The following is a 27,659-nucleotide window of genomic DNA, read 5'->3' on the forward strand; positions in this document are numbered from 1 at the left end:
TACCAGGGGTGGCCAACCTGTGGCTCGCGAGCCACATGTGGCTCTTTGCTTTTCAGTGTGTGGCTTTTCGTTCCATTCATAAAAAAATATTTATAGTTATGAGTAGTGGTGTGCTGATCAATATAAACTATATATATATGGATGCCAACATTGGGATCAGTTGGGATTGATACTTAAGTTTCAGTTTCTCTTCTCTAGTACAAATTTAAATGCATTTACAAATACAATAAATCTCGCTTTGAAAATTGGAAATGTATTGATTTTCATTTTATGTCATTTCGTTTATGTGTGAGAGGAAGTGTGTTTGTAAGACCACGTGTGTGATGTGGCTCTCCGTAGTACCACGGTCATTTTTGTGGCTCTTGGTCACTGACTGGTTGGCCACCCCTGATTGCATATTTTTATTTAACTGGTGCAATCACGGTAGAAAACTGATTGATTCAATGGTTTCTAGGAAGAGCGAGTACAAGTTACTATATTCCCTCAAGGTCCATGTACATTAAACTTTTTTTTTTGTTTTGTTTTTAAATTGTAGCCTTTGCAGTTAAAAAAATTACATTCTGTAACATTGCGATGTTGGTTTCAATTCGATTAATTGTTCAGCCCTTTTTTTAAATGATGCAATACAAAAATGTATTCAGCTTAGATGTTTTTTTGTATGTTTTTATTGATTTACTTCCAGTTTTCTGGTATTAAATGTTGACAAGATACATCACGCTACATCACTTAATGTTAGAATATGAAAAGTTCGAAAACATATATTACAATGTTAAAAATTACTATAATGCTTAATGTTCTTATGTGAAACATTACAAAACAGAAAGTAAGAAAACAATATTTTTTTATACAATTTGTTATAGTGTGACATGTTGGAATCAAAACATTGAGGTAGTTTACTGAAATATGAAACACTACGAAACAATATATCACAATATCCACCCATCCATTTTCTGTACGACTTATCCTGTTCAGGGTTGTGGGTGACTGGACCCTAATGTTACAACATTATATGTCAAAATATGAAAAGTTGAAATTTTAAATGTTAAAATAGGAAACTTTACACATTAATTGGCTACAGTACAGATTGTTAAATAAGAGACATTATAACATATAATATTTCAAAATGACGCTAAATTGCGAAAAGATGCAAGATAATATGTGAAAATTCATTACACTGCAATACAAGATATTACAACATGATATTTAAAAGTTAAATACTTTAAAGTGATACTCCGGGATGGAACAAGTTGGGTCCTATCATAAGGTTTAGGGCAGAAATTACCCCTACAGCAGTGTTTTTGTGCAGCAGAAGCCCAGAGCGCTTGCACCAAACACCCCCTCCCTGCTCCTCTGCAGGTTTCCTCTGCACTCAGACGGGGCCATATTTTACTTGACCAAAAACACAAATAAACGGACTCCCACCGAAAAAATCTGATATCGGTCTGCATTCACGCTTTATTTAGAGAATTTTCAGCATGTTACTTTCACACGGTACAGGTAATTTCTGGCCTAAACCTTGTGATAGGACCCAACTTGTTCCATCCCGGAGTATCACTTTAAAGTGTGGTATTATACAATGCAGTGGCGTTTTTTTACAATACAGTGAGTTATAATATATTTTAAAAATATGATAGAGTATTTGACAGCGTAAAATGTCGCTATAAATGTTACAGTGGAGTATGTATTAATTACATAAGATATGTTGCTCTTATATGTCACAATACAGGGCAGTTTTATCTTTTAATTAACAGTATGTGAAAATGTGGTGGAAAGTTTAAGTTGTTCTTTCAGGGCTTCTTCAGTTATTATTTACGTTGATGTTTAGCTTTCATTGTGCTTTACCACGTTTGTTTTCCACCGTGTCAGGTGTTTAATTAAAACTGATCTCGTTGCTTATACAACCCTGTAAACGCACTTTGTTTCAAAGCGCTTCTCAAAACACTCAAACAAATCAAAGAAAGAAATCAAAACAAAGAGAATTAAGAAGTTGATTACAAAGTCCAGATGTTCTCCGTGGCTCTTCATTTGAGTATTGCTGATTCAGCTGTGTACCTAGCTTGATGCGCGTGCCTGTGTTAACATCTCCCTGCTGTAGTACCCCCTCCATGCGTCTCATGACAGTGAATTGTATCCTGCTGTTTGATTTCTCTCCACGGCTATTAGTCCGCAGTGTTTGCCCTCCCTCCTCTCCTCGGTAAAATCAATGATAGCAGCAGCATTAGCAGGAGGAGAAGAGGAGACAGCTCCTCTTCTGCCCCAGCTACACTACAAGAAGATTATCATCTAAAGTTTTAAATAAGTCACTTTTCCCACGCCTGCCAGTTCAGAGTGCTGCTTCTTCCTTATCAGAGCATCGAGCCTTTCTACTGTGTGCAGCTGTATCTGTCTGTGGTTTTCCTGTGTTTGTCTTCTTTGTTTTCTGGGTGGTGTGTGTGTGTGTCTTAAGTGGGTGTGAAGGTGGTTTTTCATAGAACTTGAATCATTAACACTCCTGACCAGCTTAGTGTACATTTTCTACACCATAAAACCATTACACTGTCGCTGTTCTCATGAAATCTGGCCAGAAAGTGGAGATAAGGAATTTGTTTGTTTCATGCAAACAGCTGTTTTGTGTTCATATTGAAGGATGTTTGAGAAAAGCATTTAAAGATGCAGACCTTTCTCCTCATATTTCACCTTCCTCTCCTCACACGCTCCCCTCCAAATCCTCGCCCTCATCCCCGCGTACTTCCCATTCTCTCCTTCCCTTTAATCTTACCCCTCTCCCCCTCCTGCTGTATTCTCCTCCTTTGCTCCCCTAACTCATGGGAGCTGGGGTAAAGGGGGGTGAGGTTTACAGCAGGGGGAGAAGAGAGCCGTCTGGAATCCATTAGCAAGCGGAGGCATCAGTGTTTCTCTGTGGGAACCTTATTGATCGCCCTCCTTTCTAATCACTCCACCTCCGCTCCCTCCTTTCTGCCTCCTCAGCCAATCACGCGTTCAGCTCCTGCGCCCTCTTCCTCTCTTATTTCTGCTATTATTATCCATCCTTGCTTTCCTCAATTTCACACTTTGCCTACGTACCAAAACCAACATCGTGACTTATGATTAGTGTGTGCATTAAAGACACGGAAGAAGTATCGACACGCTCATCAAAGAGGAAACCCTCGAGTCAACCCCCCCTTTTTCACACATACATACACATAATTCACACACATCTTTTTGAGTTCACACCATGTGCGTCTCATCTGCAGTGTCTTCGTGATCCATGTGCAAGAAACAGCTCATATGGACGACTCAACTTTAAACCAAAAATACCTGCAATATTTAGAAACAACAAGTTTGGGACAACTTAAGTATAAAACAAGGGTCTTGTCCTGCAATCCAGACACCACCACCAGCATTAATAAACCAAAACGCTGTTACTTTACATTGAGGTCTTTCTTATTTGGGGCATTGCTGTAAAAATAAAGGCCGCATGAACAAATTTTACCTTAGCTCTAAGCTAGTTTGTAAGGGACTTTCACTGTGTTGATTTTGGCGCCTCTCTGTGGACAAAGTGGAGCTTATTTGCTGATTTTATACTGTCTTTAAAACCTGGTTTACACTCCTATGTTGACCCTATACTATAGTGTGTACTCATGCGTCAATCCGTCAACCTTATGACTAGGGATGGGTACCACATTCTGTCAAAAGTACCGGGAACCTATATACTTAAAATTAAAAGCTACCATGTTTAGGTACCTAAATGCATCATTGTGACTGTGAGGAAGTGGAAGAGTAGGCAATTTTCCATACTGGACATGAACACAGCATTGCAAGGTTATATATTAAGGAATAAATATGTTAAATTGGGAAAAATATCTATACTTTATTATTAAACAAATTGATATTTTTTACCACACAAAAGTACCAAAAAAACGACCATTGAGTACCGATACCGATTGCCAAGTACTGGGAAATGGTATTGGGAAAGGTACCCATCTGTACTTATGATGTAATATTCCTCCAGAACACATGGTGGCAGTGTGTTCTGTTTGATCACCTGTTTTCCAGTTTGATTTTTTACTGCTATTTGAGCACATTATGTTATAATGAGGGTGATACATGTTGCCTTTTCTCATTTAGCAACTTTTTCCAGGGAGTATAAAAAGGAGATGTTGAAGGAAATGGAAGTTACAAACGATGTCGAGTGATTCTGGAAATGATGTAAATGCAGGAAATACTATTGTCAAGACGTGTTTTGGTGATTTGTGCCTAAAAAGGGCTACGTAGACCCATGGTGGTGGCTATACTGTTGGTTTGATGCAGAAGTATAAACCAACTGCTTGTCAAGGCTGTTATGACTACAATAATTCTGTAATGCTCTACTACCCAGATCTAAACAAGCACAGATAGCAAATGATATTTCGTTGTGTTTTCTTGCATTTTTCTCAGTAAATGGCTCCAGAAAATTCCAGGGTAACCAGGGTAGTGGACCTCAACTTGCAAGGAGGTCTAACTTGGTGGACAGGACAGGGGAAAGTGGGGAGTGATGTCCATGCAAGGAAGGGGCAGCATATTAGACTTGAACCCACACAAGCCTTTAGAAAACAAGAACCATGAATTTCTTTTTTTTTTCTCAAATCTGCTGATTTGGTGTTTTTCTGTTCTTATATCTATCAGATTTAAAAGAGTTGTTTCCTCTTTTTGCTCCTTGTTGTTCAAAACATGATACTTAAAGATCAGCTTCTCTGGGAAATATTTCTGCATGCTGTTTGTTCAGAAACTACCTTTTACTGAGTGGTGTTGGTTGCAACGATAAGAACATTTTAAGAGCAGAGGAATATGTGAAAAGTGTGCAGTGTGTTAAATAAAATCTCCTTTTTTCATCATCATTCCTGGAAGCAGAATTATCTTATTTGAATTAAGTAACAACATCAGGAACAAAACTGACGTAAACATAAGGCTACCTGAGGTTTCCAGTTTTTCCTATCTGACTTTTTCATAGCTTCATTTTGCTTTTTTCTTTCTGTTTTGGTGTGTTTTTGAGTGTGTCACAAACGTCATTATCTTACCATCAAAACAAAGCAACTGACCAGAAAATAGTCATCTCATCAGGGATGTGTTTCAAGTCTACAGACAGTTTCTGCTCATGTGGTGATGGAGGTGGTTTCCTCAATGCATTCGATGACTTAGAGCTTCACTTCTGACTCAGTCACCGATTTCTATTACATTAAGACGTCCAGATGACTGAAATTTACTCAAAAGTTGTGTGACCATGTGTTGAAGAGGAGAAAGGTGTATGACACAGGGGCGTAAATAAATGATTGTTTAACGGGTATGTAAGGAGCCACCTCAAGTTCACTGAAGAACATGGCGGGAAACCACGCTTGTGTTTGCGTCACTGTTTTGGTTTTTGATTACATAGATCAGCACTTTCTTTTTCTTGTAACACCCTAAGACGCTTTAAAGGTCTGTTTAAATGCTTTGTGTGAAGTTGAGTCTATTTTTCAGTTGTAGCCTTTTGTGACATGTAGTGTTAGCACATTTCCCAGAGTTCCCAAGCACCTGAGAAAGTGCAAAAAGCTCCATAAGAAAATAGATGATGACAGCTTGTCTATCAGTGTCCAGTTAGCCAGCCACCGCCTCCACAGGGTCCAGGACTGAGCTTCTTCAGTTATGCTCCATCTCTGTCTCCTGGATCCTGTCTGCTCACAGCAGGTGAAGCTCTTCCAACATGGCGTCGGTGTCTGATGTTAGCTCCGTTAGCCATGTCTGTGAATAGCATGATGCTATTCTGCCCTCTGGTATTCCCTCTGTTGCTGGGTTAGCACAGCTAGCTTGTCCATTTTATTGGAGATAGATCTTACATCCCAATAACGATGGATGGAAGGACAGGTCCATGTCGTCACTTTTTAGCTCACACCTGAGAACCAGCACGTCATCCTCACCTCCTTCTCCTCACCTTGTGGGAAACATCAGGCCTTACACCAGTTAGCATTAACATGCTACAGGCTGCAAGTTTGGTGTTAATGACCAATAAATGAGCCACACAAAGTGATGATCCACTCCAAATACAAAGATGAAGAAAAAGAGACGAAAAAAAATGACAAGAAACTGAGAAAGAAGAGAGAGCTGCTGCAAAATGCAGCCATAGCCAACAGGGAGGCGCCTAGCAATAATTACATCAGCTACTATAATGTTTGATTAGCTATATTGTAATGTTATCGCTAATGTTTTGAAACTGGATGTGAAACACTAAGGTTAAATGAAGCAGGGTCTTCTTTCCTCTTACTGCAGAAAAAAAAATACACTACCTCTGTACCTGAACCTGAGCTTATAAAACCCTTTAAATGATAAAATGTGATATCTCAGCCCCAGACAGAGCAAAATCGACCCTCGGCTGTTTTTCTCCAGTGAACTGGAAGGTGCATCAAGACATTATCAAGTCACACTCTTGTTCTATTTTTACTCTCTGTATCAGCACATCTGATGCCCAAAAGCTGTTGATGTTATTATCGGTTTAAGAGCGTTTAATTAGTGTCCTCTTCGCTTAATGGATTTATTGCCGTACTGTCAAACAATGACGTGTGTATCATCCACAAATCTACTACATAATGACTGTTTGGAGCTGCAGGTCACGAAAAACAAGTAAACCAAGATAAAGAAATGTCATTGTCTGAACACTCTGTGAAACCGCAGGAGCCTGATGCTCTCCACTCGTTAGTCTTGAAGGGTTGTGTGATGGTTTAATAAATCTACAACAAGAGGAGCTTTTTTCCTTTTTATGACCTTTCTGCCTCATGGAGCCAAAGTGTCAGACATGTGTTAAGGTGTATTTGTGTTAAGTTGCATCCCCGTATGCTGCTGTGTTTACTCTGTGTGTGTGTGTGTGTGTTTGTGGTTAGTAACCAGCCCACTGATGTTTTTCTTCTCACTTTGTGTCTTTGCAGGAAGTTCGGGGAGCGCCCTCAGCCACAGCGCCTAACAAGGTGAGTACACATGTTTGACACTCAGCATAATCCTCCCTCAACACCTCGTTTTGTTGTCACAGGGGTGTTTGTCTGGTTGCTTGTGTGCCGACTGTACACGGGGTTTTGGAAACAGAGGTTTGATACGAACACATAGAAACTTCTGAGTCATTGAGACGGATGTGCATATAGCGAAAAAAAAACAAGAAATGCATTAAATTCTGTTTTGTAATAGATGCATGGATCATTTTTATGCCCCTCTGTGGTTACAACAACATGTATGTTCATCATCAGTGTGACAGAACAAGTGCACACATCAGGTAGATCTGCACATTTTTGCTAGGCAGAGCTAAAATAGCATGAAGGAAATTGGTTAGGTGGGTTTGAATGTTTTATTCCATTTTGTTTACAAAGTTAAAAAAAGCCTGATGTACATTCTTTAAAAGTTTTTATGGCACCACATTTCTGTGACCATAGTTAAGTTTCAGTTTCTCTTCTCTTTGTGCATTTACTTTGCTCATGCCCCCCCCCAGACTGGTGCAGCGTGAACTTTTAAAAAGTTACAGGAATTTTGACATTAGATCCTGAGTAGATAAAGGCTGGCGCACATTACAGGATTCTTTAAACCTTCACACAACATCACTGATCTCTAAGTGGGTGGTGTGCACTCCACACACTGACTGATTCTCCAGACGAGTATCAGCTCCTTCACTCTCAATATTCCAAATCTCGTATAGTAAAACATGATTGGGGTGTATCAAACATGATGGACAAACAGAAAAAAGTAATGATGGTTGTTTTCAGCCTCTTAAAATTTCTAAAAAGGAACACACAAAAAGAAAAACGACTATGGAAAAAGTTGTGGAGACGGCAGGGATATGGGCTGTATAAATAACAATCTGAGTTGGAGGTGAGTAAAGTCGCCACAATTATTACAGATAGATTTCTTACTTCCTCTTCGGTCAGTCAGCTGAGTCAGCTCGCGTCTTGATTGGCTTTGCTCTGGTACACAGTACACGCTCGGAGCCCCTCACACACTGGAGGCTGACATTATGGGATGGGAGTCAATTTTACTATTAATCACAGAACTGAGACGGTACAGGATATAAAGTTAACGGGAGCAGAAAGGAGTGCGAACCAATCAGGAAGATTAAATATAATGTGTCACATGCGCTGACATTTTGTGGTTTATTTCCAATAAGCCCACACTGTAACTCAAGAAAAAAGAACTACACTTCCCAGAAGCCCAGAGTAATCTCAAAAATAATGGGGGGAAAATCAAATCAAATCCAATGTATTGCCTAAAAATTGAAAGAAGGGGAAAAAATGGAAGAAGAACAGGTGTGAGAAAATGGAAAATCGCCTGGAAAAACATGGTACCTTTTGATTCTATGTGAACTGGTACCTGGTACTTTTGACAGAATTTGGCCGGTACCTTTAGAAGTATCTAACTTGGTACCTATCCCTGGAGGCAGGATTTATTTTTTGATTCTCCTCGTGTTTCTTCGTCCTGGTAGACTACCTGCTTTTGTTTATATCTGGCTGCGCGCGCGAGCACCTCGTAGCCTGCTGTGGCTCTGCAGCGGAGGTAGCGCCGTTTTACGACACGATGAGAACTAGAGCCTTATTAAGCGGTGTTTTTGTGTGAAAGTAACGTGCTGAAAATTCTCTGAATAAAGTGTGAATGCAGACCGATATCAGTTTATTTGTGTTTTTGGTCAAGTAAAATATGGCCCCGTCGGAGTGCAGAGGAAACCTGCAGAGGAGCAGGGAGGGGGTGTTTGGTGTGTGCACTCTGGGCTTCTGCTGCACAAAAACACTGCTGTAGGGGTAATTTCTGCCCTAAACCTTGTGATAGGACCCAACTTGTTCCATCCCGGAGCATCACTTTAACACACTCCACGCCACAGGAAAATCACACATGATGTCATTTGCAAACATCCAACAATCATGCCTTTGCTGGCTTTGACCATAAGGGGGAGATCAGGAAAGAAATCAGCCCCATTACCCTGTGTGTACCGGCCTTAAGAAGCAGGACCAGCCAAACTATGAAAAAATGTGGAACTTATAGTCCAGAAAATATGGTAGTCCCTTCCCCTGAAATCACCTTATGCATAACAACTCATTAAACATAACAGAATTATTGGCCAATAAAATTTCCTCAGTGATATCTGTGGAGTTTGAAGTAGTAATCGGTTAAATATGCGTGTTTAATGACCTCATAATAAATACGCTCCGTTTTCTGCGTGATTTTGCCAGATGAACAACAACAACAGCATGTTTGTAGAAACTCTGACACCGAGCAGCTGTTATCTGTTGACCTCTGCTGTGTTACATCACTCCCGCTCTGCTGTTCCTCGCGTCTTTGACGGATCTCTGGACTCGACGTGTTTAAGTGAGCCCCGTGTAGAAATGAGCGCCATGTTTTGCAGCGCTTTGAAGAGAAACAGTCCGGAAAACGATGACTCACCTTATTCTGAGGACTTGTTGTCAGAGTTGCACTCTGCATGCACCGCAGCGCTGCACGTTTTTCATTATCTCTGTCCTCTTATGTACGCTCCAACTCATTCGGAGCGACGTTTTGGGTAAACACATAATGTTGATGGATGTTGTGGCTTCTGGAGGTTTTTGTTGAGTGTGTGCGCGCGCGTGTGTGTGCACTTGTTTGTTGTTTTTCTTTGTTACTGTGAGCTAGGGATCGGTTTTCCTGCTTGTTTTTGGTGTGTGTGCACATGTGCTCGTCTGTTGCGCGTGGCTCTCAGCGGGGCAAATGAGGGGTTGCTTATTGCCTGGAACAGCCGAGCGTGGTTTTGGGGAAAGAAAGGGGGCCTCAGCACCTTTTGATGTGTCCCCCTCTTCATTCATGTGCTGCCAGTTGGCTGGCTAACGCTGGCCTCTTCGTTTGTGCGATGGTTTTGATGGCCAGAAATATGACAGAAACAAAACTGCGGGCTAAAAGCTCAAACTACGACTCCTTCACTCTTTTTTTAATCCTCTCTTTCCTTCTTCCTCCGTGTCCTCATGTTCACTCACACACTTGTCCCCCGCTCTGAAGCAACAACAGCATCATGACTTTCTGTCAGGCAGAAAACACAGACAGCTAAAGGGGCTTTTTAGGGCAGCTGGAGCTCGGGGTCCTGCAGGGCCACCCTGTCAGGAAGGCTACTCGACTGGAAATACAATACATGACACACATATACCGAAAATGCACACACACACACACACACACACACACACACACAGTCGCATAAGACTCAGACACAACACATGAACGGTCAGGCCGGATAAGCTGCCTCCCCAGTTCCAGGAGCTTCTGATCTCAGGGTTTTAAGAGCTGGAGTCTCTGTGTTTTTCTGTCTCACAGCGTATTAATAAACCTGTCTCCTCGCCGTCGCCACATCAACCTTATTTATTCGATCTGAAACAGTTGTTTTCTCCTTTCCACGGCCAGCGATGAAGCCGTGGGCAGGTTGACAAGTGCTCCCAAACCTCTGGGATTAGCTCCTCCAGGGTTACTCTCGGGGACTGCAGGGAGTCGTTTTTCAAAAGTTAATTGTAAAAAATGTCAGCAATGAGTTACTCAGACGAAAGCATTAATAAAAATGTAACGTATTGTAGTGTTTTAAACACGTCAACTGCAGCCTCCACTGATGTTTGACACAAAAAAGGCAATAAACTCAAATTTCTGCTGCTTTTTGGTGTTTATATTCGTGCAAAAAAGTTTTGATAAATACTTTTAAAACTGGATGTATTATGTATTGACATATGATTCTATGTGGCCTAATGACCAGGTGTATAAGTTGCAGTCAGGTACTTAATATGACAGCGCCAAATGTGAATTTACTTGACATTAAAGCCCTGTTTTCATCTGAAAACTACACTGGAAAAAATAGATATCTTGTCATATGCTTGTTTTATTTTCAGTAGAAAATGTTTTTTTAGACTTAAAACAAGCCAATTTCACCTGACTAGTCCAGAAAAATGTCATGCTTCAAGGTGTTCAAAGACTAAAATGAGGTCTGAATCACTTCAAATGAGTAAAAAAAAAATGCCAGTGGAACAAAAGAAGAGTTACTTGTATTAAGATATTAATCTAGTTTTAAGCAAATTGTCTAGTAATTTTTTCTTGTTCCATTGGCAGATTTTTTTTTACTTGTTCCAAGCAATGTAGACCTTATTTTTTGTCTTTAAACAACTTGAAACCAGATATTTTTCTAGACTAGTCAGGTGAATTTGGCTCGTTGTAAGTCTAAAAAGACATTTTCTACTGAAAATAAGACAAAAACACTTGATAAATTTCCATTTTTTGCAGTGTAAAACACAGTGAAAAAAAAATCTGAAAACGCTGTAGTAAGCATGCCAGGCCTGTAGGTGACGCTATAACCATCTTGTCCAGAAGCCACTTTTGGTAAGACAGTCAGCAGATACAGCAGCACACGCACAACAATGGTACTGTTGTCCTGTTGTATGTGCTCACCTGAAGCGGAGTGTCACGTTAGCGTTTCCACTAAAAACGCTGGCTTACTGTTTACATGGCAACGGAGTTGGCAGTGTTTCAGAAAAATTCCACTCTGTAGGCTGTTTTCAAAAGTTAGCGTTTTAGGTTGTGTCCGTGTAACGCAACAAAGCCCAGCCCATCCTGCTTCCCCCACCCTTTTCAGATGATACCTTTATTATGGCTGGGACAATACCCTCTTCTCCTGATTGGATTCTTCAACACATTTTAGGGGTGCTGATTTGATTTAGATTTTTTGAAATCTCTGATTTTTGTGCTTTAGTTTGCTTTTGTGACATCAGACCGTATGATGATGTCTACAGACTATAAGAGCTCTAACTAACAATAATTTTCAATGTCGACTCATTTATTGGTTATTTTTTCAATTAGTCGATTAATCATGATTATTTTGTGTTCCAACCTAATTTAGCCTTTAACATGTGCAGACCTTTAAAATTCAACCTGTGTGTTGCATTTTCACTGCATTTACCCAGAGTTAGGTTCTCATCAAGAAGTTGTTGCTTGCAGTGTTAGTTGGTAGTTGGTCTGCTTGTTAGTGACTTTGGGCTTGTTTTCTGATGTTTATTTGCTTATTGGGCCTTGCTTTGCTCTCTGTATGATCCCCCTGGACTCTCTCCCAGCTCTCCATGACAACGCGTTTGGTTTCGTTTCTCTACATGTGCTACTTCCACTTCGCTCATACGCACTCCTCCCTGCTTCCGCCTCGCTGAGTGTTACCAGTGCGGAGTGAGCTTGAGAGTGAGAGCTCCATCGGATAAATGTCCTCTCTTTTAAAAAAGTTAGGGGAGTTTTGACACTAGTTTGTGACTCATATCCTGAAAAACTGGAGATGCACGCAGAGATATTTCCTCATCAATATTCCTCGTGTATGAACTTGGTGATCTTTTCCCATTAAAGTATCTGTTAACGTGGCGCCTCATGTAGTGAACTGAAGTTACAGATGAGCATTTACCACCTGGTATTTCATTTCACCATATGACAAAAACAATAAAAACAATAATACGACACATCCACTGATATAATTTGCATGAATTAATTCTTATAGCCAACAAAGTCGATTATGTTGACTAATTGTTGCATCCCTATAGACCTTATCAGGAGCCAGGTTTCATACAAGAAGCACATTAAATAAGTCAGAGAAAAAGATTTCACCCCCTGCTGGAGAAAAGCGGTAACTTTATTCCAATCAGTTTTTATCTTCCACCCCAATTTTTTTGTCTGTCGTGACAGTTTGGTTCACAAATGCATGAAACTAGTGATATAATCATCCTATTTTTTTCTTTTTGTACAGTAAAATTTTAAGCTCTAATGTAGATACTTATATAAAATTCTGTTTAAAAGACAAGTTTAAGATCCTCTCTGTGTCTTTTGACACTCGTCTTTTTTCCTCGTCTGTATGAGGAAGTAAGTTCTCAGTTATCAGAGGTGAGATCTTTGACATGCTTTTGCACCAACCTGTTTGTTTAAGGCTGATTTATATTGGCCTACAGAGGCCGACTGGAGGTCATTCATTAAACATTGAACAGTGGTTTCTTGTCATGGGTCACTCCTGGGCTCACATATAGAAAACGGTTTTCAAAGGACGGCGAGCAGCAGCGAGGAGCGCCAGTGTGAACGTCTTTAAACACGAGTGTAATCGAGCTTTTGTGATTCACACGGGCGCACGCTAATTCGCAGTCTGATCATCTTAATTGAGCTATTTCACACAGTGCACGTGGGCTATCATGCCTGTGTGTGTGTGTGTGTGTGTGTGTGTGTGTGTGTGTGTGTGTGTGTGGTCACAAGGGGTCTTGTGACGGGCCCCGCGCCGCTGTAGACGCTGTGGCAGATGTATGGGACAGATGCCTGTCTGCTCGGCTGCATCTGTAGCCTGGCTTAACCTACCCCCTCTGCTCTCACACACTCACACACACACACACACACAAACACACACACACATCCAGACCCCTGCAGTGCCTGCTGTTGAAAATGTGTCCTTTTTAAATCTGTCTGGTACATTTTTGTCTCACTTGTCACGCATTCCCCATTATTTTCTGACCTTCCTCGTTTGTCACCTCTTCTTCTTCTTCTTCTTCTTCTTCTTCTTCTTCTTCTTCTTCTCCTTCTTCTCTTTTGTGTTTTTTTTCACCTTGACTTTACCCCCCAAAAATCTAAATGTCGTTTCATTTTTGTGTGTCACTTTGCGTTGACTTTCTGTGGTTTTTGTCTCACATTAGACCTGAATTTCTGTGTTTGTTTTGCTAGCATGCTTGGTTTCAGTTGGACCTTTTTGCTGTGTGACACTTTTAAAAATGTAAACTGTGGATGTGTTGTTTGTTGGTGTGTTTGTTGGTGTGTTTGTTGGTGTGTTTGTTACCATGCTCACCCTTGCTCCCACTTCCTGACACTGATAAAATCTGTGAAACTGAGCTTTGATGACCCTCTTTTTCTCCTCTCTTCCTCTATTTGTGTTTTAGCTCTTTCTGTCTTACTCTGTTCTTTCATGGTGAAGTGTTTGCACGCCTGTGTGTGTGTGTGTGTGTGTGTCATTTTGCGTGTCTGCACGCTCACTCTTTCAAAGGAAGTCAAGCCGTGAACTGGTCACTGTCTCTTTCACTTCTGCTTCCTTTCAGCACTCAGGAAGAGACCTAATCTCTATCCTCGTTGTGTGTGTGTGTGTGTGTGTGCGTGTGTGTGTTCAGCATGTGTAAAGATGAGTGATCACCCAGACGTCCTTTTATCCCCTTCAGCATCATTGATCCTGCGATTGTCATCCTGTCAGCAGTGCATGACTTCCCCCGTCCTTCCTGGATGATGTTACGTCTTTTTATTACAGACACGTTTGTTGGAATTTTTAATTTTTAGAGTTTAAAAAAAACATTTTCCCTTAGTCTCCTGCTGAAAAAGACTTTGACTCAGACATATTTCTTAGACCACTGGTCCTCAACCCCCGGGCCTAGGGCCACTACCAGTTTGTGGATCAATTGGTACTGGGCCAAACATAAAAAAAATCTCATCTTACTTTATTTTAGTTTGATTTATTGTCTGATTCTGAATGTTTTATTTTGAAAAATGACCAGATTCTCTCCGTCATACCTGTCTATGACTCATTCTTGATGCCAAACCCCTAAGCTAGCAAAATGGACAAAAAACAAACATCTTTAAAAAGTTTCTTTGGACAGGCTAAAAGAGCCAGTGAGGAGACAGAAGAAGAGCTGGTCCGTCAAAGTATGGTCTGACATTAAACCGGTCCAGTTAGGGACTGCTGTCCTAGACCATGTCCACATGTAGCCTGGGATCAGGAAAACCTCATATATTTCCAAATGTTTAAGCCTGTCATCCACACAAAACTGCAACTGTTAGTCACTAAAAGTGATGTTTTCTGAAAACGCCTGACAACAGAGTTTTTTTGTTTCTCAAGTTACAGCTGAATGAGGAGGCTTCATTCTGATTGGCTGGCACAGGTTTCACGCCCTAGAGGACTCTGTCATCTTGGTTCAGCATGCTTCAAGCTGTATGGAGCTTTATTTGTGTGTGTAAATTCATCCACAACTATGTGAATTGATCCACAAATGTGTAAGCTGACCCACTTATGTGGAAACAGATTTGTAAGAAACACTGCTTGGCCAAAAAAAAAGTTGCCACCAAAAAACGCTAACATTTCATTTGACCGCCTTTAGCTTTGGTTATGTTTTGCATTCGCTGTGGCATTGTCTAAACGAGCTTCTGCAATGTCACAAGATGTATTTTCATCCAGTGTTGCTTTAATTGTTCACCAAGATCTCCATTGATGATGGTAGAGTCTGACTGCTGCACAAAGATCCTCAATGGGGTTAAGGTCTGGACTCTGTGGAGGCCAATCCATGTGTGAAAATGACGTCTTATGCTCCCTGAACCACTCTTTCACAATCTTGGAATATAGCCGTGCCATCAGAGAAAAAAAAATAGAATAACCTGGTCATTCAGTATATTCAGGTAGTCAGCTGATCTCATTCTTAAAGTACTGACTGTTGCTGAACCTAGACCTGACCAACTGCAGCAACCCCAGATCATAGCACTGCCCCCATAGGCTTGGACAGTTGGCACTAGGCATGATGGGTGATCACTTCATCTGCCTCTCTTCTTACCCTGATGGCCCATCACTCTGGAACAGGCTCAGTCTGGACTCATCAGACCACATGACCTTCTTCCATTGCTCCAGAGTCCAATCTTTCTGCTCCCTGGCAAATCGAAAAGATAATCGCCCATGCAGTAATTATCCAATAGGAGGCTCGTACCTGTTAGCTTAGTTAAATCCAGGTGGTGACTTTTTTTTGGCCAGGCAGTGTATTTGCTATAAGCTGGTTATCCAGCTGGTCATGTGTGGAAAAAGAATGAGGATATTCGCTTTTTGAAAATACTTGGCTACTTGTGTATGAGGTCTTTCAGACTTGCTGCAGATCTGTCAGCTTCCCCTTATGATGAGAAACCCCCATTCTCACACATCCCAAAAGGAAAGCCAGGGAATCCATTGGTTGAATCTCAGCGTCCCATAAATCCTAAACCCCTTCAGACTTCATTTTCATCACCAGGAAGGTGGTTTACTGCACGAGTCTGCAGGGGCTCAAACAGAATGAGCAGTAATGTGACAGCACTTTTCTGCTTCTCATAAAACCAACATGTCATCATGTAGCTCACCTGAGCAGCAGCATGAATTATTACTGAACAAGTTTTAGTTTGAAATAATAAAAAAGGCTTTATCAATATGAAAAAAAATCTCAATCAAAGAAAAAAAAACTTCATTACATTGATCCTTGAAGGCAGGTGGACTTATTTTTCTGAAGCATCAACATTAGTTTCAATTTCCACGACTCTTGTTTACGTCTCTTTCTAAATTCCCCACTTTCGTTCTTTAACCCTGCTCTGTCTGCAGATTTCCCCTTGGAACCCTCAGTTTCACATCACATTGCTATGAACTGTGGGTAATTCCCTCACGCCAAAGGGAAGTGTATGAAATGTGTGGAAGTCAGACATTTTTCAGATGTGCTCAGAGTACGCAGAAATTTACCGCTTGAGAAAACTGAGAGGGGACGAGGCTGCCAACGTCATTTGTCCACATGAAGCTGCGCAGACCTCATCAAGGTGAAGTCTGCAAACATGCCCACTTTCAGTAAAAGGTGCATTTAGGGTCCAAAAATTCAGCGCAAGATCCCTCACACACTTTACAATCTGACAGTGGGACAGCCCTAAACCCTCACGGACCCACCTCAGAGAAGGCAGGATGGATCCATACTTTCATGTTGTTTACTCCAAATCCAGATCCTACCTGAAAGTGGAGCAGAAATCCAGACACATCAGATCTGGAAACAACTTTCCAATCTTCTGTTGACCAGTTTTGGCGAGCCCGTGTGAATTTTAGCCTCAGTTTCCTGTTCTCAGCTGACATCAAGAAGGCTTCTTGTCCCAGCAGAGGACAGCTGCCCACTGGGTGTTTTCACTTTTTGGGACTGTTGTCTGTAAGATGAGATGAGATGGTTGTAAGAACCCCAGACAACCATCATCACAACCTTGTCTACATGACTGAATGCATTGAACTGGCACCTCGAGATTTCTTGAAATGAGAAGTGCGTCCAAAATCAATTTCATAATAAATATTGACCAGCTGCCATGTGACCAGCTGATCAGATAATTGCTTGGAAGAGCAGTGAAACATGTGTTCCCAATTAAATGGAAAGTAGATTTTTGAGACCAATATTTGAATAAATATGGTCACTGATTTAATTTTTGGGCTCAAGTATAAAAAACTGTGCCCAAATTTCACACAGGTATGACTTTGTGCAGGTCTGAAAACTTTTTAGAAAACTGAATTTTGTTAGAAAATAAATTCTGAAAAGGTTTTTTGACGTTTTCCTTCATTGTTCAACTGTTGTAGTAGAAAGTAGTACTTGCTCATTTCTGATGCTACGCTACATTCGCTGCAGAAAGTGTTGAAAGTGTTTAAATAATAAAGTTTGAGTCAATTATTCAGAATTTTCTTTGTACAAAACATAGAAGGAAAAAATTTATAAACTGTGTAAATGAAAAGCATGTGGATACAGATTTTGGTGATTTGCAGATTATCATTGGCTCGTGGAAGCATCAGTCTGCATGAACTTTTCTTGTTTATTCAAAATGTTTGAAATTTTCTTGTTTCATAAAAACTACAAAATCAAGATTCCCTAAATTTTCGTGTCTTCAGCGTTGCATCAAATGGAAATATTTTCTTTCATTTTGACACATTTCCTCCAAATCCATCCTGACATATTTGGTATCTGTGTAAACCTCGTGTTCCCTCTCGATCTGAATTTGAAACTTTGCGGGTTTGAACAATGCTTGGCAGCACAACGCCAGTTTACAGAGATGGACCCACTGCTGGATTTTTGTTATTGGTTTGAGTCCGGGATCTTCAGTTTCACTTGAGTGTTTGCATGTGTGTGTGTGTGTGTGTGTGTGTGTGTGTGTTCAGAGGGTGAAGCTTTGATTGTAAGACAGTGCAGACTATGACAGATTGAGAACGACTGCGAGTGAAAGCGTAATCTTAGGGTGCAGGAGCATGTCTGTGTCGATGGGGGAGTGGTCTCTCCCCATGTTAGCCACAGTGGTCTGGAATGGTTTGTCGAGCAGCGAAACAGTGTTAACCACAAGCCAGGGCTGTCGCACGAAACCATCCCCTCACTACTGTGAGATTCTGCTGTCATGACAGAACTATGAAGCAATGTTTTTGGATATTCACACACAGCTTGGCTCCAAAACAGTGGATGATTTCGAGTTTAGAGCCAGAGCTATGTGACTAATTCCACTTTCTGTTTTTGGGGGGAATTAAATCATGAGTAATATTTGTTTTTGGAGGTCTGGAAAGATGCATTTGGATACATTTTTCATAAATAAAACTGGCTTTTTCTGGAAACATGAAACTTGTTTGGGGTATTCAGAGCCCACTTTTCCCTCTTATAACAGCATCACTTTTGGTTGATACTAGAAAACTTTCTAAACATCTGATATCCATCTTGAAGTCTGAAGAAAAGAAATCACAGATTTATGCCCCGTCGAAAGCTTGGCCTGATTTTTTGCCCTGGGTCCATTAAAAACAGTTTGTTCTAAAAAAAACAAAAAAGGAAAATACCTTGAGATCTTCATAAGACTTGCTAAAATGATGAGGTCATCTCTGCTTTCTTTTCAAACCTCGTAACTCTGCTCACATGGTCTGGTCATCACTTGCAAATTTCCTACCTAATACATGACATATTGAAAGGTGGGCCTCAAACACTAAGGTCTTTCCTAACCTTGGCCCTTGACAGCAGCTTAAACAAAGTGTTTCAGACAGAAGCCGAAATATGTGAGAAAAACTGACTTTTGTGCGCCGTAAATCAGGTCAAGCTACCACTGGATACTACATTGACAGAATTAAGCATTAGAAAAAGCACTTTAAGAAATATGTCAACATGAATGATTGGCTCTCTTCCATCTGAGAGGCTGGACTTCTCCAGTTTGTCTCAACAGTCAGATGACCACTATGGATGTCTTCATGTGGATCCCTTAAAGAAACAAGCTAAGTGGACTAAGAAGTATAAACACACCTGAGTAAAACAAGACACTTAAGTAGATTTGATAAGTAGGGACAGAAAAGGTATATGGATGCAGTTTGCTGAATATGCTAATACATGCCGTTCCACTTGTGCCAACCAAGCAGTAACCCCTGGTCTAAGAATATGAGACAATGCTGAAGTGCTAAAATCTGCTGTTTCTCGAGTGTCCGCTTGAGGCTGGCTCCAGAAGTACCAGAAGTCACATACACACCAAGCAAAAAAAGCTGTTTTCAAAGCAGAAATTAATCTTTTTACAGCCTGGTTCAAAAAATGTCTCCCGTCTGAATCGCTAATCCCACTATCGGCGCCCACTGTACGGAGGGTGAATTTTTTTCTAACTTGGCTGTTCAGAGGATATTAAGATTGTGAGGTCGCCCAATCAGAGGCACAGCTCAGGGTCACGTGACTGACAAGCGCCCTATAACTGTACTCAAAGCTCCTGTCATTTCCAATATGGCCAAGATAGCCGATCTGCTTCAAAAGTCTGTTTCAGAAACAAAGGAGACGTCGATGAGACTACATCCATTAATTATACAGTCTATGTGCCAACCGTGTCAAATATCTGAATCCCAAACCCCTCTAACCCTTAGACTTTAGTTGGACATGATTTGTGTCTCCACTTTGTTACAGTCGACTTTAAACAGACACTACTTGAACTTTATGGACTGTTACACATAGAAGCATAGATCATCGGCATACAGGGTCATCATGTATTTCTACCCTCCTTTTTGAAAATCTGATAGTGTGACACATCTTTGTTTGTCTTTTGGGGGGAAAACAAACAGTGATTGATATGCTTTATTTTTCTTTAATAAGACAAGAAAAAAATGCGCTAATGTTGTCAAAATGGTTGCTATGGTTACACATACTTAATCTGAGTTAGATCTTTGACACATTTTACTTTCTTGTCTTGGCTGTATCAGACCTGTTGTTTCCTAGTAATGACTCCAGCTTCATTTCAGCACATAGTGTGTGTGTGTGTGTGTGATGTCACTGTTCCTGGGAGTCATCAGGAGGTGTCGGGTGTCACGCGCCCTGCAGGCCGGACACCAGCAGGTTCAGATTGAGAGGTTGAGAGGTTGCTCTGTGTCAGCTTCGGAGCGTCCTGAGGGTAACTGAGTGTGAGTGACCCTGGACGGAGTATCGTTCACTTCCTCAGAAAGCCTGAGCAGAAACTGTGGCTGCTTTTTTAAAGCTTTGGCTTTAGTTTGGTGCTTTTGTTTTTCCTGCTTTATTTCAAAACCTTTTCACCATGTGGTTTGTGAATCGTCCAAAACTGTGTTGGATCAGTCTGAAATTCAAGGATTCAGCTTTAGTTTCAGTTTTGAGCAGTTAAATAAATGCTGATAAATAATTCTGCACAGCTTTGAGGATTTATTGAAGCTTTTTTTTTCCAAAAACAAACTGTCATTTCTTATAAAACGTTAAAAAAAAAACCCACACTTACTGACTCCATTATGAAATGCATGAATCAGAAAACCCTATCAGCTTTCCTCCTCCTCTTCTGCACCCTACTCTCCCTCACACACACATTTGCACCGTGAGGGGGCCCCTTGCTTCTCATAACAAAAGCCTGGTCTAACCCGAGCGTGCGGCTCAGTATTGTGTATAAGCAGAGTCAAAGTGTGTGTGAGTGGGAAGCCCTCAGAGCACCCCGGCGTGTCCGGTGTCACTGACATCTGTGCGCGTACGCCGATGATGCCGTGATGTTTCAACGTTCACATGTTTGCAGCGTCTTTGTGGTGCGACCTCTGACCTGATTACTTATTAAATCCTCTGTTGTCTCAAATATTAGAACAACTGTGCAGAGATGTTTGTGTAAAGGAGGTGTGTGTGTGTGTGTGTGTGTGAGGCTGACAGGAGTAATTGGACCTTGCAACACTTTGACACGAGAAGAATCTTTGCTGGTGATCTCAGCTCTGTTGTTTCTTTTTTTTCCACTCTTCGACTCTTCTTTATTTCTTCCTCCCCCCTCCTCTGCTCCTCGCTGTCCCTCTGAGCCGGTCATTAACGGTTCACCCTCCCTCCTCATCTCCTTCTCCCCCTCTCCCCTTCTCCCTGTCTCGAATGGACCCAGCTGGGGGAGAGAGGAGGAGGAGGAGGAGGAGGAGGAGAGCAGCGTAGCTTTTTTGGCTTGCAGATTGTGCAAGGCTTTCCAGAGGTCACTGAGAGTGTGCTGTGTATGTGTGTGTATGTGTGTGTGTGTGTGTGTGTGTGTGTGTGTGTGTGTGTTCTCATTCCGCATTTCACACCTAACTTTTTTTTTTTCACCCGTCTACAGAGACACACGCGCGCTCCAACAACCCCGTATCTCCTCACCTCATCTGCTGCCGTGTTAGTAAAACCTCTTTTTCTTGTTTCTGTCTGCAGAGAAGCGATGAGGAATTATCTAAAGGAGCGAGGCGACCAAACCGTCATGATCCTGCACGCAAAAGTTGCACAGAAATCCTACGGCAATGAGAAACGGTGAGTGTCGTCATGACAGCAGCATCTGGAATTAAAGATTAGCTCGAATTATGACGACATGATGCCCTCAGAGGTTTAAAGTAAGGTTAACAAAACTGTCACTTCTAAACAACAAGATGTCTTTTCTTTTTACATTTTGTAGTTTCCAAAAAGTCTTTTGAGTGTATGACCTCTTCCACCCTGTTTCCATCTCTATCCACCATCCTGTCCTTTCTGGAAAAAGTAAACAACGCTTTAAAAATCAACAAATGAAAAGTTATTTTCTAATCCTCTCTGTCGTGACATTCTTAAGACCTTTTAAAGCGCTGACACAAACTTACAGGAAGGTGTCAGATTTGGTTAACTTGCCTCTGTGTGTGTCTCTGCTCCGCCCTCTGTCACAACCACCACACAGCTGACTCTCCTCACCCACCAATCAGTGAATTCTGATGTTTCATGCCCTCCAGGATAAGACTTTTAAGACACACCCTCTGCAAAAACACCACAACAGGATAATGTTCAAGGATTCAGAAGGAACATTTTCTTTTAATCTTTTTCAATACAGAAGAATCAAACTTATTTCAAGCTTTGTATTTTTAAAAATACAGAAAATACCGCTCTAGGTTTAGCGATTTGTACGGTCGTGTTTAAGTTCTGAATACTGTTTTAGATTAAAACCTGAGTTGAAACTTAATATCAGTTTTCAGCATTATCAAAATCAGCAAATGTTGACTGTCCTTACATCTTAAAATGGGAGTTTATCCATCATCATCCCTGCTTGATATAACTTGATTTACCAGAGAAAGATTCTGCTGACTGTACATTTGTTACATTGCATCAAAAGTGCGAGGATGTTTCTGAAAAATGCCAACTCATTTATTTTGACTTTTAAAAAGATAAAAAAAAAAAAAAAAGAAAAGTTGACTCTTTTTTTAAAGGTCTGAGTTTATAGAGTTGTTAAGTTGAAGCAAAGTTTAAGACCTTGGTGTTTGAGGTCCACCTCTTCAATATTTCCTGAACCTGTTTGGAAATCTATCAAATCAACGCGATGACCTCAACATTTCAACAAGTCTTGTGAAAATCTCATTGAGGTTTAGTGCTGTTTTTTCTCAAAACAAAACATTTTCCTTCTTTTTTTTTTTTTTGGAATATTTAATTTTTCATCCTTTTTCAAGATATGTATGAAAACAAACAAACACAAAAAAAGCACTTCAACTCCCTCCCAACCCACCCACTAACAGCTAGAGAGAAAGAGAGAAAAAATTAGATAGAAAACATAAGCAGTAACTAAACCACAATAAAATTAAATAAATCATATCATGAATAATAATTAAATAATGAAGTAGAATATATAGAATAGTCAAGAGGCATGGTAGACAATCAAAAGCACTGACATGCTTGTAAATCTACAATCCGTCCATCAATAGAGAGGCTGACAATGTGTCCATACATTCAAAATAAGGCTGCCACATCTTTATTAAAGTATCATAGTCTTTCCTGAGTGTATAAGTAATTTTTTCAAGTGGAACACAGCTATTTAACGAAACATTTTCAACAGACCAAGGCTAAAAACCGAGCAAAGCACTTCATGAGGACGTAAATTTAACATTGAGTTTCTCATGACAACTGGATGGAAATTAAGTTTTCTTGTAGTATAAAGTGGGTTGATGCTAGTGGGTTCAAGTTTGTATTCTTTTCTCTGAAATCTGGCTTTAATCAGAGACTTCTGGCCTTTAAAGAGAACACTGAGTCCAGTCAGAGCTCTTCATTAAAGAATTAAAACACAAACTTTCCTCTGAATATTTTGATTTTATTCTCAAAATTCTGACTTTTTAGAATTCTAAAATTTTAGTTTAACTTGTTTTGGATCAAATTCTGACTTAAATCTCAGTATTTTCAAAAAAACAGTCCTCTCTTTTTGGGAATTGTGTCATAAAAGTCAGATTTTGTCCTATAACTGTAAATTCTGTAAACCCCACCCTTTTTTTTTTGGATAAATAATACAATCCTGACTCTCAACACGTCTGTCTGAAATCTTGAAACTCAAACTTAAGTCATGAAAATCTTAATTTTTGATTTTAATAATTCTAAACTTAAGTGCAAACTGTGATTTTAAGTTTAAAATATCATGGAGGTCTGACTTTATTGAGTTGTAAAGTGGATTTTTTTCTTTTAAATGCTGATATTTAAAGTCAAATAAAGATGATTTCACTGCAAAAAAAAAAAAATCTTACCAAGTAATTTTGTCTTGTTTTGAGTAAAAGTTGTCTTGATATACTTGATATGAGCCACGTTTACCTGATCATCCAGGAAAATGTATTGTTTTAAGTTGATTAAAGACAAAATGAGGTATGAATCGCTTGTAACAAGGAAAAAAGACAACCAAGGAAACAAGAGAAGTTTGAAAATTTGCTTAAAACTAGAATAATGTCTTAATACAAGTAACTTTTCTCTTTTTTCAACAGTAGGTTTTTTAAAGTTGTTAAAAGCAATTATTTCTTTACTTAACCTCTTAAGACCCGAGCTCTTTTTTGGCATGCATTTTTGTTGTCTCTTTGCTTTTTGGGCTTATTGGAACCTAAGAAGTATAAATCCAAAGCATTATCTTTACACATGATGTAGTTTTAGAGAAATGTTATGTCCACATATGTGGACACTCGGTCTGGATTTCCATAAACACACTAAGGTCACCACTGTGCAATAATGTGCAAAACTTTATTTACACCCTGTACACAGCAGTGTTTTTCCAAACTTCTTTTGTATTTTGTATTAAAACATACATACATGCTATTTAAAACTTCTGGCACATCACTGTGCAAACTGTTGCTGGATGACATGCCTTTAACAAATTATAAAACATTTAAATCATTTTACATCCTCCCTGAAGATGTTCATTAGTTTCTGAACATGGCTATGTAAAAATAACTAAATAAATAAAATAAGCAACAACAAAACCAATGTTTTGTTTGTTTGATTGTTTGTAACAAGCATCTGACATGTCCAAAGAACACAACAACTACCAATAATACTAAAACAGCTATAGCTTTGAACTAGGGGTCCCTAGTCCCTACCCTTTTCCTTCAGGAACATGCACACACCTTTGTGTGAAATGCTGTGTAACAGTTGTCTGTTTGCAAGCACAAGAACACCTTGCAGGTCACACAACGCATTTGAGTTCTCCCAGTGCAGCCCGCTGCTTTGCAGCGTGCTGCATTCTTCAGGCTGACCATCTCTGGGGTGATGAGCATCAGCCCTGCGGACTGAGACATGTGGCACAGCCACCACTGAATGCTTTCCCCTACCTGTGGAAAGGTTTTCATCGTCTGTCGATTCTAAAGAGTCTGTGTTGTCTTCTTGACTGTCATGCTGGGCCAAGAAGATCTTCACCACTTCCATGCAGAACTCCAGGGACTGCATGATGCTATTCTTTGGTGTACCGCAAACAGCAAGGTCTTTGCGACAGAGTAGCCAGCTGTTGGCTAAAGCCAGATCCGTGAAGTGCATAAGCATCTGCATTGTCCACCTCTTAGAACAGACGCTCATGTGATAGTAACTAATCATCCTGTCAACCAAGTCAACTCCACCCATCTCGAAGTTGTATTCACGGACGATGCTCGCTCTCAAGATGGCAACATATTGTTTCAGTTTCGTGTCCCATCAGTGGCAGGAATCTTCAGGCTGTGTACCATGAACAACAGACATCATCAGTGCTGGTTTGTTGTTCTACCACTTCACAATGCACATCTTTCCATCTTCAGTGGTAACTTCGGCTGAGGTACCTCTTCCATCCTTCTTCATGTTTTTGCCTCTAGGTAACTTCTGCACTGCTGCAGCAACCTGGCTCTTCGTTACTGTACTGGTATACAGCTCCTTTTTCATCATTTATTCCATACCTTGGATGGTTGTGAAGAACCTGTCAAAATACACCTTTGTGTCACGATGCAGAGTTTGACACAGACGTTCGTTGACCAGGCTTCCTAACCCAAGACCCTCTGGTTCTTCGACCTACTTCAGCAGTGCACCCGCACCTTGGTACACATCAAAGTCCAGCACAATACCATCTGCTGTAGCACAAACAAAGTTCTTTATGCCAACTGGGTTTGGCTTCATTGGCAGATACTGTCAACAAGGACAGGCTCCTGGGAAGGGGGTCATCTGCTCATCCTTACTGCTGCTTTGCTGCTGTGGTGGGGTTTGATAATAAGCATCCTCGATGGCATCATTGTTGTCTGTCAAATCTTCCAAGTCTGAGTTTTCCCCATCAATAAAGCCCAGTAGCTCTAGTTCTTGTGTCAAAAAATAATGTTCTAGAAATAGAATGATGAAAAAAAGTATCAAGTACAAGTCCATGAAGATTTATTGATTTTCTACTTATTTACTTTATAATTATTTAATATAACAATTATTTAGTTGATTGTTTCTTTGTTTGGGACAATGTACAACTTCTTAGATCCACCAGGGTTAGCTTTGAGGTGATTTACTAACCATGCTAATATGAATAATTTTGCTTACATGCGAACATTTTTCACAAAACTAAGTCCCGTTGTCCACATAAGTGTACATCAAGTTTAACAGCATAGTAGATCATTACTGTTGCTAACTTTTGACAAATTTGCATGTAATTGTAAACTAACAATGCTTTTAAGTTTATGTAAATAAGGTTTAGTCATTAAATTTCTTTAGACTTCTTACCTCAACGATTTTTAGATTTCGAGTGGCCACTCTAACTTTGTCTTGTGCATTCTGCCATGCTGACTTTTACCGGTAATGTGCTGTACTCTTCTGACACCACCAGATGGCAGTGTTATCGTCCTCGTATGTGTACGTTAGGCCCCAGTTGAGTAGAATTAGGCATTATGTTTATACAACCCAAAACGTCATGTCCACGCATGTGGACGCCAGGTCCTAAGAGGTTAAAATGAGACAAAATCACTTGATAAGATTTCATTTTTTCCAGAAAATAAAATCTTCTTTTTTAAAAATTGGCCCAAACTCCAAAAGACACTTCTCAGTTCCCGACAGACACTCCAACACATCCCTTTTCTGCATTTTGACCCTCTTGACCTCCTGTATCACATGAGGTCAGGAGAGGAAGTGAGCCCTGACCTCGTGCATGAGGCCACGATCAGGTGGAGACCTCGTAGACCCTTCCTCCTCCTCCTCCTCCTCCTTGACTCTTCCTCTCCCTGTCACTCTCCTCTCACCTTTCTACCTCTCACTTTTTATAGCTCATCCTCCCCCCGTCCCTCCCTCCTTCTTCTCGTCTTTCTGGTTATGCAACAACCCTTCAGCCCTCCATCCTCCGACTGTTTTCTCAACTCCCAGAATCCTCTGAGAGTTGAGTAAAAACAGAAGAGAAAGAAGCAGAGAGTCTGAGATGAATTCCTCTGATAACTTTATCAAATATACAGACTCAGAGTTTCGTGACCCTTCAGGCCCGCCGAACCCGACTTTGTTCACGCCGTTTACGTCAGCCTCTCACCTCCGACCACTTCTGTCTGCGTCGACACGGGGGAGCGAAAAAGAAAGTGGGCGCAAGGAGAATGCAAATGTGCCCTCTTCCTCCTTCGCTCATCCGCCTCTTGTCTGTCTGCGCTTTTTATAGGAGGTGAAAGTAGACAAACACCCACAGAGACAGACAGCAGTGTTGCGAAATAGGTCGCTTTCCAGTTCCACACTGACGCACACGAATGTATCTGCAAAGGAGACGAGTGTTTCTGAGGGGGCAAAAGTCGCCCTTCTTTCTAAATGCTGCTCTCTTCTTCACTTTGAGGTGTAAGAAACGAGAGAAGAGCAGGAAAGTTTGAGATTTAGAGCGGAAAAAAGTTGACTCTTAATGTTTGGAGCTGTGTTTATTTAAACAGAACAGTTTCATGCAGGACTTCTCATGTTAACATCTGATAAATGAGGCCTGACGGCTCGAGGAGAGACTTGTTAGTTCCCCGATTGTCATTCTGAAGATTAGTGCAGCTCTGCCCTCTGCTGGTGGAAACTGGGCGACGCACCCTCTCCATTTTGTACAATCTAAAATAGTTTAAATTTATTTTATTTTTTTCTATACACTGATAAACGGTAACAGGGAAAAATGTGAGTATCAGAAGTTATTTAAGCATCTAAAGGGAAAAAATATTAGTGATTAAGTTAGGCTGTTTTTTTCAAGCGTTTGGGGTTTATTTAGAGGTT

The 27,659-nt window shown here is 40.6% G+C and overlaps 1 protein-coding gene across 1 annotated transcript in view; it reads left to right on the plus strand.

Annotated features, from left to right (window-relative positions):
* rbpjb (recombination signal binding protein for immunoglobulin kappa J region b) overlaps nt 1-27,659 on the plus strand; it is a 71,929-nt gene that overhangs the window by 33,454 nt on the left and 10,816 nt on the right. The window contains exons 2-3 of the mRNA XM_074699379.1: nt 6,915-6,953; nt 21,402-21,497. Coding sequence (XP_074555480.1) covers nt 6,915-6,953; nt 21,402-21,497 — 135 coding nt within the window. The remainder of the gene's footprint in view (nt 1-6,914; nt 6,954-21,401; nt 21,498-27,659) is intronic.

Source organism: Halichoeres trimaculatus, unplaced genomic scaffold (assembly GCF_033239565.1).
Source record: "Halichoeres trimaculatus isolate MK-OKI-2021-1 unplaced genomic scaffold, fHalTri1.1 fHalTri1_scaffold_22, whole genome shotgun sequence".
Lineage (NCBI taxonomy): Eukaryota > Metazoa > Chordata > Actinopteri > Labriformes > Labridae > Halichoeres > Halichoeres trimaculatus.